The following is an 18,126-nucleotide window of genomic DNA, read 5'->3' as shown; positions in this document are numbered from 1 at the left end:
ATCCCGGGTGTCCATAACACCTCGGCAGTGCCACAGGCTGATTGCCTCCATGCCACGCCGCATTGAAGCCGTCATTTCTGCAAAAGGATTCCCGACCAAGTATTGAGTGCATAGCTGATATAATTGATTGAAGGTTGACTTTTTTTGTATTAAAAACACTTTTTTTGAGATGGGGATTTTTGGTTTTTCTTGACTTTTTTTGCCAAAATCATCAATATTCAAACAATAAAAGGCTTGAACTACTTCATTTGTGTGTAATGAATCTAAAATATATGAAAGTCTAATGTTTATCAGTACATTACAGAAAATAATTAACTTTATCACAATATGCTATTTTTTTAGAAGGACTAGTATATATATCATCATTTCATACATTACTAGCGGTCGCTGGTGTGTGACAGTTTCTGTCTGCTTCCCGCTCAGGTACAAGGAGGCGCTGGAGCTGGCCAAGAGTTTGGAGAAGCAAGCTAACAAAGTCCAAGCAGAAGCCGAGGAGGCGGGAAACCATGCTCTCAAAATCTTTGCCAACCTCACCGATCTACCGCCCTTCGACACGCACACCCTGGAGGTAAAGCCCAGCAACACCTTCGCCATCGTTGCCACTGTCACTGCTGCTGCCACTACCATCGCCATTTCCCATTTTGCAGGAGGAGGCTGCCAAGATCAAGAACGAGGCGTTGGAATTGGACAGACTGATTGACAAGGCGGAGAAGGAGTACAACGAGCTGAGGGATGACCTCAGACCCAAAGAGGAGGAAGTGCGAAAACTTCTGGAAAAAGGCCGAAGCGAACAGCAGGTACAACAAGGACCACTTACAACATGTCGATACATGGTATCAATTTGGTACCGATTCTGAAGCAACCGGTGATAGCCGGACTGTATAAAGACTAATTTTCGGTGCCTGGTTGGAGTTTTTTTGTTTCTTTTTTGTTTTTTTTTTCTACACAGCCAACTTTTTCCATGGACAAACGTGACGTCAGTGGCGCCATTCACAAGTGAGAATCAGGCAGCACAATTTTTTAAATAGATTTTAAGTTATACTGTGGTACCTCAACATAACGATCGCTTCGAAACACGATCTTTTCAACATCCGACATAAAATTTGACTCGCAATTTGTTTCTTCTATCGGGCGACATGCTCGAAATACGACGATTTTTGACAGCTCCGCAGTTTCTTCGTTTTGCCGGAAGACGAACGCACGGCTGATTTTCTTGTGAGAGAAATCAACACTGGAACCAAAACGGTTAGTGCAGGTGGAGAAAAAAAAAAGAAAAGGTGACACTTAACATTGAAATGAAGATGTAAATGATAGCAAAATATATTTTATAATATTTATATTTATATATTTATATTTTAATGGTGTGTGCATCCATGAACTGGGTTGACAATAGGGCTGTAGAATGTTGATCTCGGCCGGCGGTCCTCCTCCGTTCGCCAGTCTTTATAAGTTAAGGTGACAATTCTTATTGTGGTTACATCCCCAAAGAAATCGCCAGCTTCTTCAGGTTTCTAATCATTTATTCCATCAACTTGTGCAACACAACGCCATCATCAAAACAGAAAATAAGTAAGCCGCGCTCTCTTGCTCACCGTCACGTCAGCCCCGCGGTGCGTTCAGGTACAGCAAAAAAAAAAGTCCGCCACATTAGAACCTGATTTGTTACATTATTACAGGTATTATTATTATTATTACTATTATTATTATTATTATTCAGATTTTTATTCATAATTTATTTGTTTTGCTCTTTGTAATTGCTATTTGCAATAGTACCAGCAGTATTTATTAAGGATTTAGTGTAGGTTTTTGGGCTGTGGAACGAATTAATGGAATTATAATGTATTCTTACGGGAAAATCCTGCTCGACATACGACCATTTTGACTTACAAACAAGGTCCTGGAATTATTAAATATTATTAATATTATTATTATTATTGTTATGATTTTTATTCATAATTTATTTGTTTTGCTCTTTGTAATTGCTATTTGCAATAGTAACAGCAGTATTTTTTAAGGATTTAGTGTAGGTTTCTGGGCTGTGGAACGAATTAATGGAAATATAATGTATTCTTATGGGAAAATCCTGCTCGACATACGACCATTTCGACTTACAAAACAAGGTCCTGGAACGAATTAACTTCGTATGTAGAGGTACCACTGTATTGATTTATTTGTTAATATTAGCTACTATCCCACTTGAGCCAAACAGACTCCTCAAATGATGACACCAGTTGATTATTCTTGTCACTTCAATTACTGTTGAGATGACTCAAGGGAAGTGTTAAATTCTAACAAACAATAAACTCATGAAAACTGTTTTGGAAAAAAAAATACACAAAGGCCTTTTGGTCCGAAATGTGATTTACTCAGAGGTTGGTAGTAATGCGTTACATGTACTCCGTTACATTTACTTGAGTAACTTTTTGAGAAAAATGTACTTCTAAGAGTAGTTTTACTAAGCAATACTACTTTTACTTGAATAGATTTGTGAAGAAAAAACGCTACTCTTACTCTGCTACTTTGCAAAAGTCATTACACTTTTCCTCTTTATTTTACATAATACATATTACCGGGGTAGCTCTACTTATTTCATCAATGAGATTTCGCAACAATAATCACATGACTCCATTATACCAATCAGATGCAAGCTTGCTGTTCTTTGTGTCAGCCTTTTCAATCATGTGGTGTCTTTAAAGCATCATAAAAATGAAGTATTTGATATAGAGCGCTGCCCTCAACATGACTTGAAAGCGCGGATTTTAACCTCTCTCCCAGTTTTTTTTTTTTTTTTTTTTTTTTTTTTTTTATGATATGATCCTTTTTATTTCAAAATAGTACTCATGATGGAACTCTTCACTATTCAAACAAGGAACTATTTTCTCCACCAGAGGGCACTTGCTCTTTGGACGAATAATGCTTCATTTATGTAATTTTTTTTCTCTCGTCGGAATTCAATGTTTTTTTTTTCTTTGGCTTAATGTGGTTTTGTAATAAGTTATTGTACAGTATCATGATAACAACAGTTCATATAGATAACTCAGGTAAAAATCTCCATTGTTTAAAAAAATAAAACAAAAATATAAGCAGTTACTCACAATATTACTCATTACTTGAGTACTCTTTTCACCAAATACTTTTTTTCTTGTACTTGAGTACATTTTTTGGACGACTACTTTTACTTGAGTATTTTGAAGTAACTCTACTCTTACTCTTTGGCTACTCTACCCACCTCTGGATTGAATAATAGACTAAGTCAACAAAGTTAGCAAGCTAAGACGCTAATCACTGGTCAAAAGCTAACGCTTAGCTCGTGCTAATCACTAATTTGTGCGAATTGTAAGCACAAATAAAACACCTTGTCCGACGAACAATCTATCCATCCATTATCTCCCGCCGCGGGGGCAGCAGCTTTAGCAGGGAAGCCCAGACTTCCCTGTACCCACTACTCTTGGGCGGGATCCCGAGACGTTCCCAAGCAAGCCAAGAGACATAGTCTTTCCAGTGTGTTCTGGGTCGTCCCCATGCCAGGAACACTTCAGCAGGGATGCGTCCAAGAGGCATCCGAACCAGATGCCCGAGCCACCTCAGCAGGCTCCTCTCCTGGCGGAGGAGTAGCGGCTCAACCCTGAGTCACTCCCGAATGTTTGAGCTTCTTACCCTATCTCTAAGGGAGAGCCCGGACACCCTGCGGAGGAAACTAATTTCGGCCGCTTGTATCTGTTATCTTGTTCTTTCGGTCACGACCCACAGCTCGTGACCATAGGTGAGGGCAGCAATGTAGATCGACTTGTAAATCGAGAGCTTCACCTTTTGGCCCAGCTCCTTCTCCACCACAATGGACCGGTATTAGTAATGGTAATGGTCTGCATCACTACATCGATCTCCCGCTCCCTCCTACTCCTCCCTCGTGAACAAGACCCCTAAATACTTGAACTCCTCCACTTGGGGCAGGATCTCATCCTCCACCTGGGGAGGGCTCGCCACCCTTTTCCGAGAAAAGACCTTAGTCTCGGATTTGGAGGTGCTGATCTTCATCCCAACCGCTTCACACTCGACTGCAAAACGCTCCAGTGAGAGTTAGAGATCACGGCTTAAGCCAACAGCACCACATCAGCTGCTAAAAGCAAAGATGCAATGCTGAGGCCACCAAACCAAATCCCCTCAATGCTTCGGCTGCTCCTAGAAATTCTGACCATAAAAGTTATGAACAGAATCAGATAGATTCTAACAATCTAATTATTCAAATTCTACACATGGAGTAAAGTAAACTGGAACACTTTTAAAAAGTACCAAGCAGGTCCTAACATTTGGCTGTCTTGTTTCCCACCAGACGGCTGACCAGCTTCTGGCCCGCGCTGACGCCGCCAAAGCCACAGCAGAGGAGGCTGCCAAGCGCGCTCAGTCCACCTTCCGCGAAGCTGAGGGCATCCTAGACGACTTGCGAGGTGCCTGCCTCTGACGGCCGCCCGTCGACCCTCCCGACTCGCTCCCTCACCTTGCGTCGTTTGCTCATCCTTCCCTTGGCAGACTTTGACCGGCGAGTCAACGACAACAAGACGGCGGCGGAGGAGGCCCTGAAGAGGATTCCGGCCATCCAGGCCACTGTGGCCGCCGCTGCTGCCAAAACACGGCAGGCCGAGGCAGCGCTGGGGAATGCTGACGCCGATGCCCGAGAAGCCAAGATCAAAGCGGAGGAGGCCGAGCGCATCGCAGCTAATGTGCAGAAGGTGCGTTGTTACAAATTTGAACTTTACCTTTTTAATGAGGCATTTTTTTGACAGTTAAAATGCAAAGATATTAACTTATAGACCTCTAGGTGTTCATGTCAAACAATGACTGCACTATACATGTAGAAGACGTGTGACATCATTTTTTTAGTGGGTGGCGCCAAGATAGTTGAGAAAGGAAGACTACTTAGGATGTAATTTCATCAACTAGCCTTTTTTGTCACTTTTTTGGGATGGTTTTGTGTCCAAATATGGTCTGCTATCATTTTAAGTCACTTGCTGTAGTATTTCATAGCACCTTAAAAAGTGGTGACATCGGTGGGTTGTAGGGCTCAGCCAAGACCAGGGAGGATGCTGAGAAAGCCCTACAGGATGCCAACAAGCTGGACGGTGAGGTCAATGGCTTGATGGACCAGCTGAGCGCCGCTGAGGAGCAGCTGAGTAAGAAGAAGGCCGAGGCCGACCAGGATATGATGATGGCCACCATGGTACTGACCTGACCACGTCACAGCACAACACGTCATTTTATGTCATATAACAATGCGGCACGTCATGTCATAGCACGTTACTTCTTTTTATGTTAAGTTACGGCATGTTCTGTCGTTTCACGTCACACTACTTGACAAGTCATGTAATTTTAGGTCATGTCACGACATTGCGACGACACTTCCATTGGCAGTCATATCATTTGACATAACTTCACGACATTGCATGATACTTCATGTCACTTTAGGTCATGTTGCAAGTAGTTTTGCGCTGATACCATTTTTTGGCCCCGATACCGATATCTGGCTGTGCAGTATCGGCCGATACCATACGATACCACTTTGTTAGAAATTATATATATACTAAGGCTGTTGAAATTATCGGGTTAACGGGCGGTAATTATTTAATGCATGCGCGGAACGACCCACTCACGCATTGCCGCGAACAGACTACAATGGCGCCGTTTTATGTATATTGAGAGCTAAGATGCAGAGACAAGCGAGTGGAGTGGACATAAGCATTCATTGGAGCCGCGCTATTTATTGGTATGCGCTTTGACATCTCTTCCATAACAATTATAACTATTGTGGAGAGCGACGTGGGGAAGAATGACAGGAGATGAGCTTTTTCTTAACACCCTGTATTGAACACAACACAGAGAAGTTATACCATTTGCAGCCACCATTGACAGTCATGGTTGCCCAACTTCACATCATGCATTTGGGCAGTTAAGAACAGTTAAGTCGTTACGGTATCATTTAGTGAAAGCACAACAAAAATAATATTCCTATCTCTCAAAAAAAAAAGTTCACTAAAAGAAAAGCGCTCAATGCAAAGAGAACTGCCTTTCCCAATCAAAACAGCTATTCAAAATAATACTCAGACTTTGGTCAATCTCTATTCAAACATTTCGTTTAGCTCAACAAATACACTAGATGGCAATATTTAGTCACAATATACAAACTATCAAAATTACTATAACTTGTACTCACATTTATCTTTTAAGAATTACAAGTCTTTCTGTCCGTGGATACCTTTCACAGAACGAATGTTTATAATGTTAATGCCATCTTGTGGATTTATTGTTATAATAAACAAATACAGTACTTATGTACAATATGTTGAATGTATACAGCCGTCTTGTCTTATCTTTCCATTCCAACAATAATTTACAGAAAAATATGGCATATTTTAGAGATGGTTTGAATTGCGATAAATTACCATTAATTAATTTTTAAGCTGTGATTAACTCGATTAAAAATTTCAATTGTTTGACAGCCCTAATATACAGTATATACACACAAAGTGAATCCAGTAGAACATTTTATTGCATAGCTAGTATGGGTAACAATAGTTAAATAAACCTTTGGCTCTCAAAGGCCAAAATAGTGCTAAATTCGTGAAATCAAAACATGTATAATACTAGCCCAGCAGTAAGAAAGTAAAAATACAATGAATAATGAATAAACTTACTTTTTACTCCAAAGGCCAAGCAATGCCACTTTCATGAAATTATAAGTAATAATAATTGACCACAGCATCCTGTCGAGGGGGGCGTCCCTTATTTTTATTTTTGAAAGATGGCAACCCTTCTTTTGAAACAGGTCTCAAATTACTGCGGCATTTCTTTCAGTAAAAGACAAAAGTAAAGTGGACGAAGTGAGCTGACCTTTCTCCTGGTAACAATTGCTGCTGTTGTAGCCCCAAATTCTTTGTGTTCTTTCACATTTTGTCTTCAAATGTTTTATCAGGTTTGAGTTTGTTTTTCCTACATATGAAAAAGCTGCCCCGGCATTGGTTAAGAGCAACTACTGGCCCACTCTCAATTGGTCTGGAGCAGTCCAATAGCGATACCTGCTTGGCATGCAAAGTGATCATGTGTCATCACACAACAGAGAGTGTAGTGAGCATCAGGAGAAAAAAACGCTGCGGTCAAGTGTTATAATACTGGACTGGTAAATGGTATCGGCGCCCTATTTGTTGGTACTCGCCGATACCACCATTTCAGGCCGGATCGCCCTCCCCCCTGCCAATACCTGTATCAGTGCATCTTTAGTTGCAACTAGTGCTGTCCCTGTTCTATATCCAGGATGGCAATCGGCGCCCGATATAGCTATTTTTGGAGTATCAGATTTGTTCACGTTGTGTTTTCAGCACAAACATGTCCTCTGTGAGGGACTGCTGGTCTTGTGAAACTAATGATTGTAACAGTGTGTCGTGTAATATTTGTAACAGAGCATTTCTTGGAAAGGTATCAGCAAGGCTGATTTAATACAAAAAAAATATAATTTCTCATTTACCGGTTGCAGTAGTTTTTGCATTATTTTTACTGGTCTAAAAATATGGTTATCAGGTCGACATTGGCTTGGTATCAGATTGGTATTGGTAAAACATAATTAAAAAATCGGTTCAGATTGGAAATTAAAAAATCAGCGTCGGTACATCTCTAGTTGTAAAGCGACACGTCATGTTTTGACACGTCGTTTTACATTAGGTCACAACATTGCATGACACGTCATGTCATTGAATGTCATGTGATGACTGCACAATTCGACAAGACGTGTTGTTTCATTTAGGTATCACAACATATCACAACAACACATGTCACAAAATGGCATTTTACTTTAGGTCACATTACAGGTTACATCACAACATTGCACAACTGTCATGTCATTTTATGTCACAACGAAACACGTCATTTCATGCCGTTTTACGTCACATCACAGCATGACACATAATGTCACCACCTCATGTTACGTGATGTCGAGTAATGGTGATTTGATGTGGCGTGATCACGTGTAATGTCCCAGGATATCACGTAAAGTTTTGCCAAGTCTTGTGATACCCAACCTTGCCATTTTTTTCTGCCTGGTCAACTCTCAGGCTTCCAACAATGCCAAGGATGCGGAGGATAACGCCCGCAAGGCCAAAAGCGCAGTCAAGACTGTCCTCAACTCCATTGCCCTCCTGCTGGAACAACTCGGTAAGTGTGGGAAGCATAAAATGATCATGTTTCAAAGCCAAATTGAGTTATTTTTTGTAAAATGTTAGAAGAGTAGGTAGGTTGTTGATGTGTTTCTCTCCTCAGGCAACATCGACAAAGTGGATGTGAGTAAGCTTACGCAAATTGACGAGTCGCTGCGGCGGGCAAAAGACAAGATGGCCGACAGCGACCTGGACCGCAAGTTGAAGGAACTCAACGAGGTGGCCCAAACGCAAGAGGCCATGATCGGCGACTACGAACGGCAGATTCGAGAGATCCGCGCCGACATCGCCAACCTTAACGACATCAAGAACACGCTGCCCGACGGCTGCTTCAACACGCCGTCCCTAGAGAAGGCTTAAGTCGCCATCTTACCACCGCCGGAACTTTACCAAAACTCTCCTCCTTGACCCTTTTTATCTTTTTTTTTTTTTTGATGGGCGCGTCAGCGCAAAGCACCAGAGACCAGCACAAACCCCGCGAGACTGCACGCAGGAAGTCCTTCCCGCCGCCCCCGGTTTTGGCGCGCTACGTTCTTTGCGCGTAACGACATCAGGGAACGCGCCGGCGGTCGTCTCCAGAAGCCGTTTGAGCCTTTATCGCGCCGAATTAGGAACAGAAAAATTCGCACGGGCTGCCCATAAACACTCCAAGCGCTTTTCGGGCTAAGAGTCCTCACACTCCGACGTGCTAGTAGCCCGTCCGGTAAATGCTCAAACGGTTTCGGTGTCCGCTTCAGGAAGGGAAACTAGTGTGCGGCAAAGCAATGCTACAATGGCTTTATTTATGGATGGCTGCATTGATTTCACTTCAGCTACAGTTAGTAGAACTTTGTCCTCACTAGTAAAACAATGTAGGGGTGAACGGGGTAAGTTGTCAAATTTTTTCATCTTCTGTGAATATCTTCCCATTAAGTGGAATAGTCGTTTACTACAGGGAAGTTTAACATCTTGGGTTGGATTTGACATTTTTATATTTAACTCGTTGGGAGCCATTGACGGCACTATACATCCAATCCATTTTGACTGGGAGGGGCGAATGAACAGTCAAAATGTTCATTTGTTGCCCCCCCTCCCACTGCAGATGGATTGGATGTTTATTAGTGATAAACCCAAAGAGTTTTAATTTAGTTCTTAAGATCCACGATTGGACATTGATCACCGTCAAGGGCACCTAAACAATCAATACCAGCCATCCCAGTCGAAATGGATTGGACGTGGACGGCCGTCAACTTCCCTCCTCAGCCGGACTCTATGCAACTTTTGTACATTTGCTCTGATACACTGGTGCTAAGACGATATGAAATGTGTGTACGTGTGTGCGAGTGTTTGTTTTTAACGGGGTTTTTATGTCAAAACGCCGGCCTTTCTTGTTCTTCTATCACGTCACGAGACTGAAGTTAAGACGTAGTTAACCTTTTGATTTGTAACGACTTTGTGCCTTAATATATGAACTTTGTGTGTGTAATCCAAACGAGAACACTATGACCTTTGACCTCCATCCATCCACGTATCGACCATGTAAGCACACGTGTGTAATAAACAGTATTGCTAAGTTATCAGGCGCCCGCTCCGGCCTTCCTCTTTGGCGTCTCCTCATTTGTCATTTCAATAAATAAAAACACTAAATTTGATTCCCTTCGTTTGCTGCGTGTCACCGCAAAAGATATGTGACCTTTGACCCCTGGTGAAATTTCTGATTCAAAGGAATCGTTCTTTTTAAAGGCATTTTTGTTTTTAGTGTTAAACAAAAAAATGATAATAAAAATACTATTTTAAAATGTAATCAGCCCATTCTAGATCAAGAGACTATTTTTTGGTAATTTAAGAAAAAAAAAAAAACTAAAGACCCGGCAACATCACATTTTGGGTCCTATAAGACGATATCAATTATAATTTGTATGTAAAAAGTTTGGGGTTTTTTATTGGTTTTTAATTTCCCATTTTTTTAACACATTGCCCACCATTGACAATGATAGATGTTCAATTCAGACCTTAACCTCATAAAGACCTGTCATCCACAAAACTCAGGACATCACATTTTGGGTCATGTAGGCCACAATATAAACTATGTATAATTAATCATTTTTACATTTTCTTAAGGCTTGGCAATGATAACATATGTAAATCGCAATTAATCGCGCAAAATGCGATTAATCACATTGACATACAATCTGCTCCTCATTTTAATAGTGCCACATTAAAGAACTATTTATTCATAGTAACGCATTGGGAATGAGTTAATGTGCAGTTAAAATAAACTTTAGTAATAGTTAACTTGCAGATTTTAAATTCATAAAATGTTGAAAAAATAAAAAAATACACTGGTTATGGTTCCCAATAACACTAAATTATTTTTAAGTGTTTAAACTCATTACCTGCAATTGACAGTGATATCTAATTCACAAACTAGGGGGACGAGCTGTCAGTGCCAGTCAAAGTGGAGCACGAATTGGACGTCTAGCGCCGTCAATGGCAGCAAATGAGTTAAGCGCACCGTAAAGAGTTAAGAATAATACTAAATTAAAATGAGTTGTACAAAATACAGTAAATACATACAATTATAACGTACTGTTGCAGTTCAAATGTATTGGATTGAATTAGTTCTGAAGTTGTCCAGCAGATGGCAGCAGACTGTTTCGCCACAAATAGAAACTTGTCTGTTATTTGGATGAGTTAACTTTGAAATAACCGAAAAATATTTTTCTTTTCTGTTTGGAATTTGAAGTCTTGGATTCAATTCGACTTGCGACGAAGCAACACAACAAACATTTCCTCAACCGTCTCGTGTGGGCGTGCGTGCGCGCGCACGTGTCTCTTGGGACACGCCGGCGCGCGCGCCCCCGTGTTCACTTTCTGAGAGTCTTGACTAGTTCTGGCCAACTTTCTCCCTTGCTCCCTCCCGGCCGCTGGCAAGACTGGACGTTACGGAACGCCGCTTGGCTGGCTTTCGTCCTTCGCTCGTGGTAGGGTGGGCACTAGCGTCCCGTCGTCCCCTGAACTCCGACTACGATCCCCAAGGAGCGGAAGCATGAGGCGGAGTCGTTCGGACTTGGGGGAGTCCTCGGCGGCTAACGGCGAGCTAAGCTAAGCTAACGCTACTCCATCTCGACCGCTTGTTTGACTGGCTTCTCGGGCCAAAAGTTTGAAAGTCGTCGACATGGACGAAGCGGACTCGCTGGACGGCGGAGCGGCGGAACCGAGCTCGGAGCCCCTGTTGGCGGCGGCCGGCGCGTGTCAGCAGCAAGGATGGATGCGCGTTCACGGTAAGAACACTGGTGACGTCAGACGCACACAGCCGGACATTGCTTTGTCAACGTTGTAGCAAACCCGACGAGGCTGTTGCCATGGTAACCAGGTGTGACATGTATTTGGCGGAAAACACTCAGGTGACTTGAAGTTCTGCTCTGAGAACCCCAATTTGACCAAATTTCAAAATTGTCCTATATGCATGTGTGATACATCATTGGAAAGCTTAAAATCTCAATTTTCTAGGGGAAGAAACATTTTGAACATGAGTGCATTTAAAAAAAAAAAAAAAAAAAGTTGAAACAGCAAAACCCTAACTGGAGGGGAGAGCACGCGAGAGCATAAATAGAGATATTATCGCTTACTTACCTCTTCTTTTCACAGCCGGATTTTTGAGGGATTTTATGGGTGAAACATGGTAATACCAAGAATCAAGAAGTGTTCGAGATTTTCTTTTTCATATATTTACCTTTTTAAACTTTTTTTCCCCAATTTTTCTTTGTTGGATCAATTATTTATCATCTAAAATATTGGGGGAAATGCAACACTAACGAAAAAAAAATATAATTAAGCAATCGTTATGAGGCAGATATCCGTGACTTATTCACAGAGGCAAATTTTTTTCATTGTGACGTAATTTGTTTAAAAGTTTAAAATATGCCAGTGAATAAATTTTTTAAAGTCGTTTTTTTTTTTAAACTAAATATTAGACATCAATTAATGATTACTTACCTTCTTTTCATGGCTAGGTTGAAACAAAAGCGGTTGCGCGACGTCTGTAAACGGGGGTTTCCAGGGTAAAACGGACTAATTAAAATTAGTTTGGGGGCTTAATGCGCCATGAATCTGCTATGGCAGCATATAGACGTATTGTTCTATCAAACACAACAGTTTGTTTGGTTTAAAATACTGCAGTTTATTTTAAACGGGTGCAAGAGCAGAAACTGCTTTTTCAGGCTTGTCTGTGTTTTCTGCCATTTACATAAAAGAGGTCATCTGTGCCATTTTTTTTCAGCAGCAAAATTCAGTCGCAAAATATCCAATCACAAAAAATCGACTGCAAAAAATTATATTTTTTAAAGTTATTTAAAAAATTCAGTTATTAAAAAAAAAAAAAAAAAAAAAGCAGTCCATCACAATGTTGCAATTGAATTTTGCGGCTAAAATTTTTGCAACTGATTTTATGGTGGGGCTGAATTTTTGGCAAATCTTTTGCGACTAAATTTTCGCTACTGATTTTTTGGTGGAAGTTGACATTTTTTTATATAGAACTTTCGATAGTGATTTTTTTTTTGTTGGTGTTGAATTTTTTCGCAAATCAGTATTTTTGTGACTGAATTTTCGCTGCTGATTTTTTGGTGGGAGTTGACATTTTTTAACGCAAAATTTTGCTACTAATTTTTGGGGGGCTGTATTTTTCTTGTTTTATATTCCGTTTAGAATAAGTAAAATTTATTTGTTTCTTTTTTTTTTTTTGTCTCAAAAAAGGTATAAAAAAACAAACAAACTGAAATTCAGACGCAATTACAAATGCAGTTAAAAAAAAATTTGTCAATCGGGTTTACGCAACTAATTTGTTTGCGACTTAACTTATTGCAACTGAAACAATATTTACATTTTATCCTTTTTTTTTGAATAATCAAATACAGTGTAGAATAAAAATCTAATTTGTAAGTAATCAAAAAACGTTTCATTTTTTAAAAATAATTTATTTTAAAATAAGCTTTTTAATAATATACATATATATATATATATATATATATATATATAATCAAAATCTGAATAATAGTTGATTTACTGTACTTATTCATTTTTTCAAATTAATAAAACAATATTAAAAAATAAACTTAAATAAGAATAAAAAAAAAGTTACCTCTTTAAACGCCATTGATGGCATTCGAGGTCCAATCCATTTTGACCCACTTGCTCAGTAACCCCCCTCCCTTTCCCACACACACACACACACACACACACACACACACACACACACACACACACACACACATGACCCCCGCCCCCCCATTCCCCATTCACACACACCCTTCCACTTGCGTGATGTCCCATTTAGACGGATGAGCTCATCCTTTGGGACTCCGGCGACACGCCCGCATTCCCGCCTCCGAGGTCACTGACAGGTCGCCGTCCGTTTGCAGACCGTCAAAACTAGCCAAGTGGCACCCTTACAAACCATTGACGGCGATAGACGTCCCATCTGTTTGTTCACTAATAGATGGGACATGTATCACCGTCAGTAGCAGGCAATGGGTTGATGTCAATCCAATAGACAATGGAAGCCAACGGCTGCAGGAAGCGGAAAGTTCCGGCGGGTCGCCGCTCAACAGGAAGTGGCTTCCCAAACAGGAAAAAGAAAATAATTTGACCGTCAACAGCTAAAAATACAGTATCTCACTGAAGGCATTGGGATTTCCTAGGAATGTTTTAATAGTCATTCAAAAGACAAAATCTTATTCGAATTCATTATCAATGAAATAATTGGCTGCCAATAACAGTGATAGATGTCCAATCCATCTGAAGTGGGAGCGTGGCAGTGGATGAATCATTCATTTGCTGTCCCCCTCCCACTTCAAATGGATTGGATGTCTATTAGTAGTAAACTCATTGAAATTCACTGCAGAAGGATGATTGGACGCCATACAATTGCAAGTATATTGTTGGTGTGACAACCAAACCCAACTCATATTTTTAGCTAGCTAAAGTAACAGCTAGCAAGCAACAAGCCAGCTGGAGAATGTAAATCAAAACCATACCTTTGTCCTTATACTTTTTTTAATAGTAACACTTTTGTTAAAAAAAATAGCACGTTTTAATTTTATTTAATAAATAATAATTTTATGAAACAAATATAGAACTATTTTATTTTTAATTGATTTTCTATATTTAGTATTTATTTTTCTTATTTTTTACATTATGATTTATTAATTATGTATATTTTTAGTATGATTTAATTTTAGCATTTTCTTATTCCTAGCTGTATATTTTAATTAAATTTTCCAAATTTGCTATGCTATTTTTATGCACTTATGTATTCCTCCAATGCTTTATGTATATCTGATAACCCCTTGATCCATGAATTTACAATTAACAATTGGGTTTTTTTTGTTTAAAATTTCTTTATTTCTATTTTTTTTCCATTATTATTATTTATTTTAGGCTATTATGTATACGGTATTTGTTAACTCATTGGCGGCATTAGACATCAACTCCATTTAAAGTGGGCGGGCTGCCAGCGAATGAACGAACGCCAAATCAATCTAAAATTTTTACATGCCTCTCGTCATTATCGCGATAAAAAGACCTGCTCCTGTAATGTACAGTTTGGCTAGCAAATGGCGTCCAATTTGCGTTGGCTTGCTACATTATGGGATTCCATATCCGATGGTAGTACCACCAGTCGCCCTCAACATGTCCCTAGCCAAATGTCTCTCCTTGCTAATTGTTTGTCAGTAATGCATGCTAGACAATCGGAAATAGCAACACACCAAATTCGTTCCATTAGCAATATTTATTAATTATTATGGGTGTAACGGTACATGTATTTGTATTGAACTGTTTCAGTACGTGGTGCTCGGTTCGTAAGGGAGGCGTACCGAATGAGTTTCTGACGTAATGTAACCCTTACTTTTCGAGGCTGTGAGTCGATCAGGTTACAGTTTCTTTGTGTAGATTATATTTACTCCGTCTTCTCTATTATAATGAGGACCAACACGGTAGGACAGTGTAACCCAGAAACGTCAACGGCGCGACAACGTAGCCGCCGCGAGAACGCAGTGAAACGCGGGCGTTAAAGTCAATCAGCCAATGCACACCAGTCGCAGTGCGGCTGCGTGTTAGATGCGTCCCAGAAGCGGGTCAACACGATGCACGCGAAAAGAACGGCAGAGTTTATTATTTGACGTGAGACGCGACCCTCCTGCGTCAATACTACTACCGGTAGCTAGGATCGGGCAGACCGGAAGTCACTCGTGTAAAAATACGGTGGATCCGGTCGATTTTCAAACTAATATTCAATCGTAACCCACTTTTTGAGTCCATCAGATCTCTTGAGTGGTAGATCGGGGCACAGTTGACTTGTCTTTGTTGATTTACTGCTGTCTTCTCTGCTATAATAATAACCAACACGGCCCAGTGTTCAATACAAAACCCTCCTACCACAACAAAACAAGTAGGAACTAATATTCACATAGGAACTAAAGTTATTCAACATAAAATATACAATATAAATGAATACTACATCACATTTGTAAAATATAAACACAAAATAAATAATAGCCCATATAAATAAAATAAATTTAAATGAGCTAAAAAAAAAACTGTAATTAAATAATAAGATTAATACACAGATCCTGCTTACACAATTAAATTTATTAATTTCTGTGTGGTGCTTTAACTTGAGAAAATCCACCAATAAAGCTTTTGAAAACCGTTCAAAAAAAAAAAAAAAAAAAAAAAAAAAGGATTCACTGAGGCATTTCATTTGTAAAATACATGTTAAATTCTTTGGCATTGGGATTTCTTTTCTCTTTAGCACAGGACTTCTTTTTTCTTCTTTCTTTCAGAAAGAAAGCTGACCAATACACGGGGTCTGAAAGGGAAATTTTTGTTGGATTATCTTTAAGTACCTGCTACTTTTAGCAGAATTCTAGCTTTGTATAGGCTAATGTTCCTATTGTTGAAAGCACAAAGGTGTGTAATAACCAACTAGCACATTTATATTTTGCATTTTGTTTTCTTACTGTACAGAAAATGAACCGAACCATGACCTCAAAACCGAGGTACGTACCGAACCGAGATTTTGTGTACTGTTACACCCCTATTAATTATTAATTATTTTATGTTTTAACTTAATATAGGGCAGTCTTAAAAGTCAGAACTACAGGTCACAAATATTAGGAGATAATTAGATCTAAATTTGAGGAAAAATATGTATGCAGCTGTGCTGCTTCTGTTTCAACAGGCTATATTTAGGTTGCAGCAATACTTGCATTAAACATTTGTGACAGATCAGTTTAATGTCAATTTAAAAAATCAAGTGACTGGTATAATTGCATAATTTTTCACCAAATCATAAGAAAAAAAGTGTTATTTTATGGCCTATCATGATATAAAATGGCCCATATCGAACATATCCGTGATAGGAGATCAGCACTATTTTTCAAAGACTCAACAACGGCTCATTGATAACCAAATGTGTGTTTGTGAGGGTCACGCCCATCTCACGTTAGACGCGTTCTGCCATGTTTCTCCGTCGCCATGGCGACAGGACCTGCCGGCCGCGGGACCGCTCACAAAGCCGCCTCTGTTTGCTTAGGTGCACGCGTTTTTTTCTTGAGTCGGAACTGTTTCTAACTAAACACCTGAGCTAGTGTCAATCTTCAACATTTCGGAACAAGCACAGCTGAGGGATGTGTGGCAACAGGTGTTGAACATTCCCCGCGAGCTTGTTTGCAAGCATCAAGTTTCTGCTACTTTAGATGAACTTTCGAGTGACGTCATCGTTGCTTAACTCATTCACTGCCATTGACGAGGGTACACATCCAAACATGTGGCTCTTAAACACTAAATGAGTCTATTCCGAGTAGATTGGGTCAGGGTTTCCCACTTCAAATAGGTTGGACGTATACTCGTAATAAACTCATGTCAAAATTTTAATTTAGTTTAGGGCTGCAGCTGTCGAATATGTTAGTAGTCGATTAATCGATTGACTAGTTAGTTCGATTAATCGAGTAATCGGATTCGGAACATGAAAAATTAAAACACCTGAGCTGCGCCTCAAACGATTTTTTTTTTTTTTTTTAAATGACGATCTTTGTACAACAAAAGAACAATTGGCTAACTTGGATAGAAAAAGTCTGCTAGCTTAAATGCTATAAAATGCTAGCTTTTTTTTTTTTTTTTTTTTTTTAACAATGCTCTTAACAAGTGGTTCAGACACATATTCCCACAAAAAAACAGCTAAATATACCTACAAACTAAATTAAGAATGCATTAAAAAAACATTAGCTCAAACAAAAACTTAGCGTATGTTGGTCTTAACAGGGAGCAGTTGGATTCAGCCATGTAAAAAGAGGCAGACCAGAGGGCAGTGTATCCACCCTCATCAATAAAACTAAATGCAAACACTTTCAAAATCAACCATTACAATGCCACTTTAATTAAACGAATACTCGAAGAAACAAAATTTAGTTTGAATATTTTTTTCTAATCGAATACTCGAGTTAATCATTAATCGTTGTAGCACTGCTTTAGTTTTTAAAAGCCACGTGATTTGAGGTCTTGCAACGTCAATCACACTGAAAGAGTTAAAGAAAAACAAAGCTATTTTTTTCCAATCAAAGGGGAATCAAGTACACGCCGAGAAGGAAGCTTCTGAATTGTTGGACAGGGACCAAATCCTACAAAAACAAAAGACGTGAAAACTGGTTTTCAGTGTTGTTGAAGACAAACAAAATCAGACTATCTTACGTCAATGAAATCTCTGAAGCTGTCGCTGTTCTTTATGTTTTTCAGTTTTCACACCTGACGTGTAGTATTTCTGCTCAGGACACAAAGGTCACATGTGGAAGGAACCCCAAATATGGCTGATCAGCATTCCGCTTCTTTGAAGTTGTTCAGAAGTGTTGACCTTCCTCTGTCAACTGTTCATTCAGTAGCTTTTTAACTC

At 39.6% G+C, this 18,126-nt stretch overlaps 2 protein-coding genes across 3 annotated transcripts in view; both read left to right on the top strand.

The window, feature by feature from the left end:
• lamc1 (laminin, gamma 1) overlaps window positions 1-9,754 on the top strand; it is a 74,505-nt gene extending 64,751 nt beyond the window's left edge. Inside the window, exons 22-28 of the mRNA XM_057857619.1 lie at window positions 424-568; window positions 648-797; window positions 4,331-4,445; window positions 4,528-4,727; window positions 5,057-5,215; window positions 8,097-8,196; window positions 8,302-9,754. Coding sequence (XP_057713602.1) covers window positions 424-568; window positions 648-797; window positions 4,331-4,445; window positions 4,528-4,727; window positions 5,057-5,215; window positions 8,097-8,196; window positions 8,302-8,558 — 1,126 coding nt within the window. The 3' untranslated portion in view covers window positions 8,559-9,754. The remainder of the gene's footprint in view (window positions 1-423; window positions 569-647; window positions 798-4,330; window positions 4,446-4,527; window positions 4,728-5,056; window positions 5,216-8,096; window positions 8,197-8,301) is intronic.
• Window positions 9,755-11,025: 1,271 nt separating this feature from the next.
• The window catches only part of rasal2 (RAS protein activator like 2), a 37,173-nt gene continuing 30,072 nt past the window's right edge, over window positions 11,026-18,126 (top strand). Inside the window, exon 1 of one of the 2 annotated variants that reach the window (XM_057857621.1) lies at window positions 11,026-11,461. In XM_057857621.1, the coding sequence (XP_057713604.1) occupies window positions 11,356-11,461 (106 nt within the window). In that variant the 5' untranslated portion in view covers window positions 11,026-11,355. The remainder of the gene's footprint in view (window positions 11,462-18,126) is intronic. The other variant, XM_057857620.1, reaches the window with a different exon arrangement.

This window comes from Corythoichthys intestinalis, chromosome 14 (assembly GCF_030265065.1).
Source record: "Corythoichthys intestinalis isolate RoL2023-P3 chromosome 14, ASM3026506v1, whole genome shotgun sequence".
In the NCBI taxonomy this organism is placed as follows: Eukaryota; Metazoa; Chordata; class Actinopteri; order Syngnathiformes; family Syngnathidae; genus Corythoichthys; species Corythoichthys intestinalis.
This window is presented reverse-complemented; position numbering and strand designations above follow the sequence as displayed.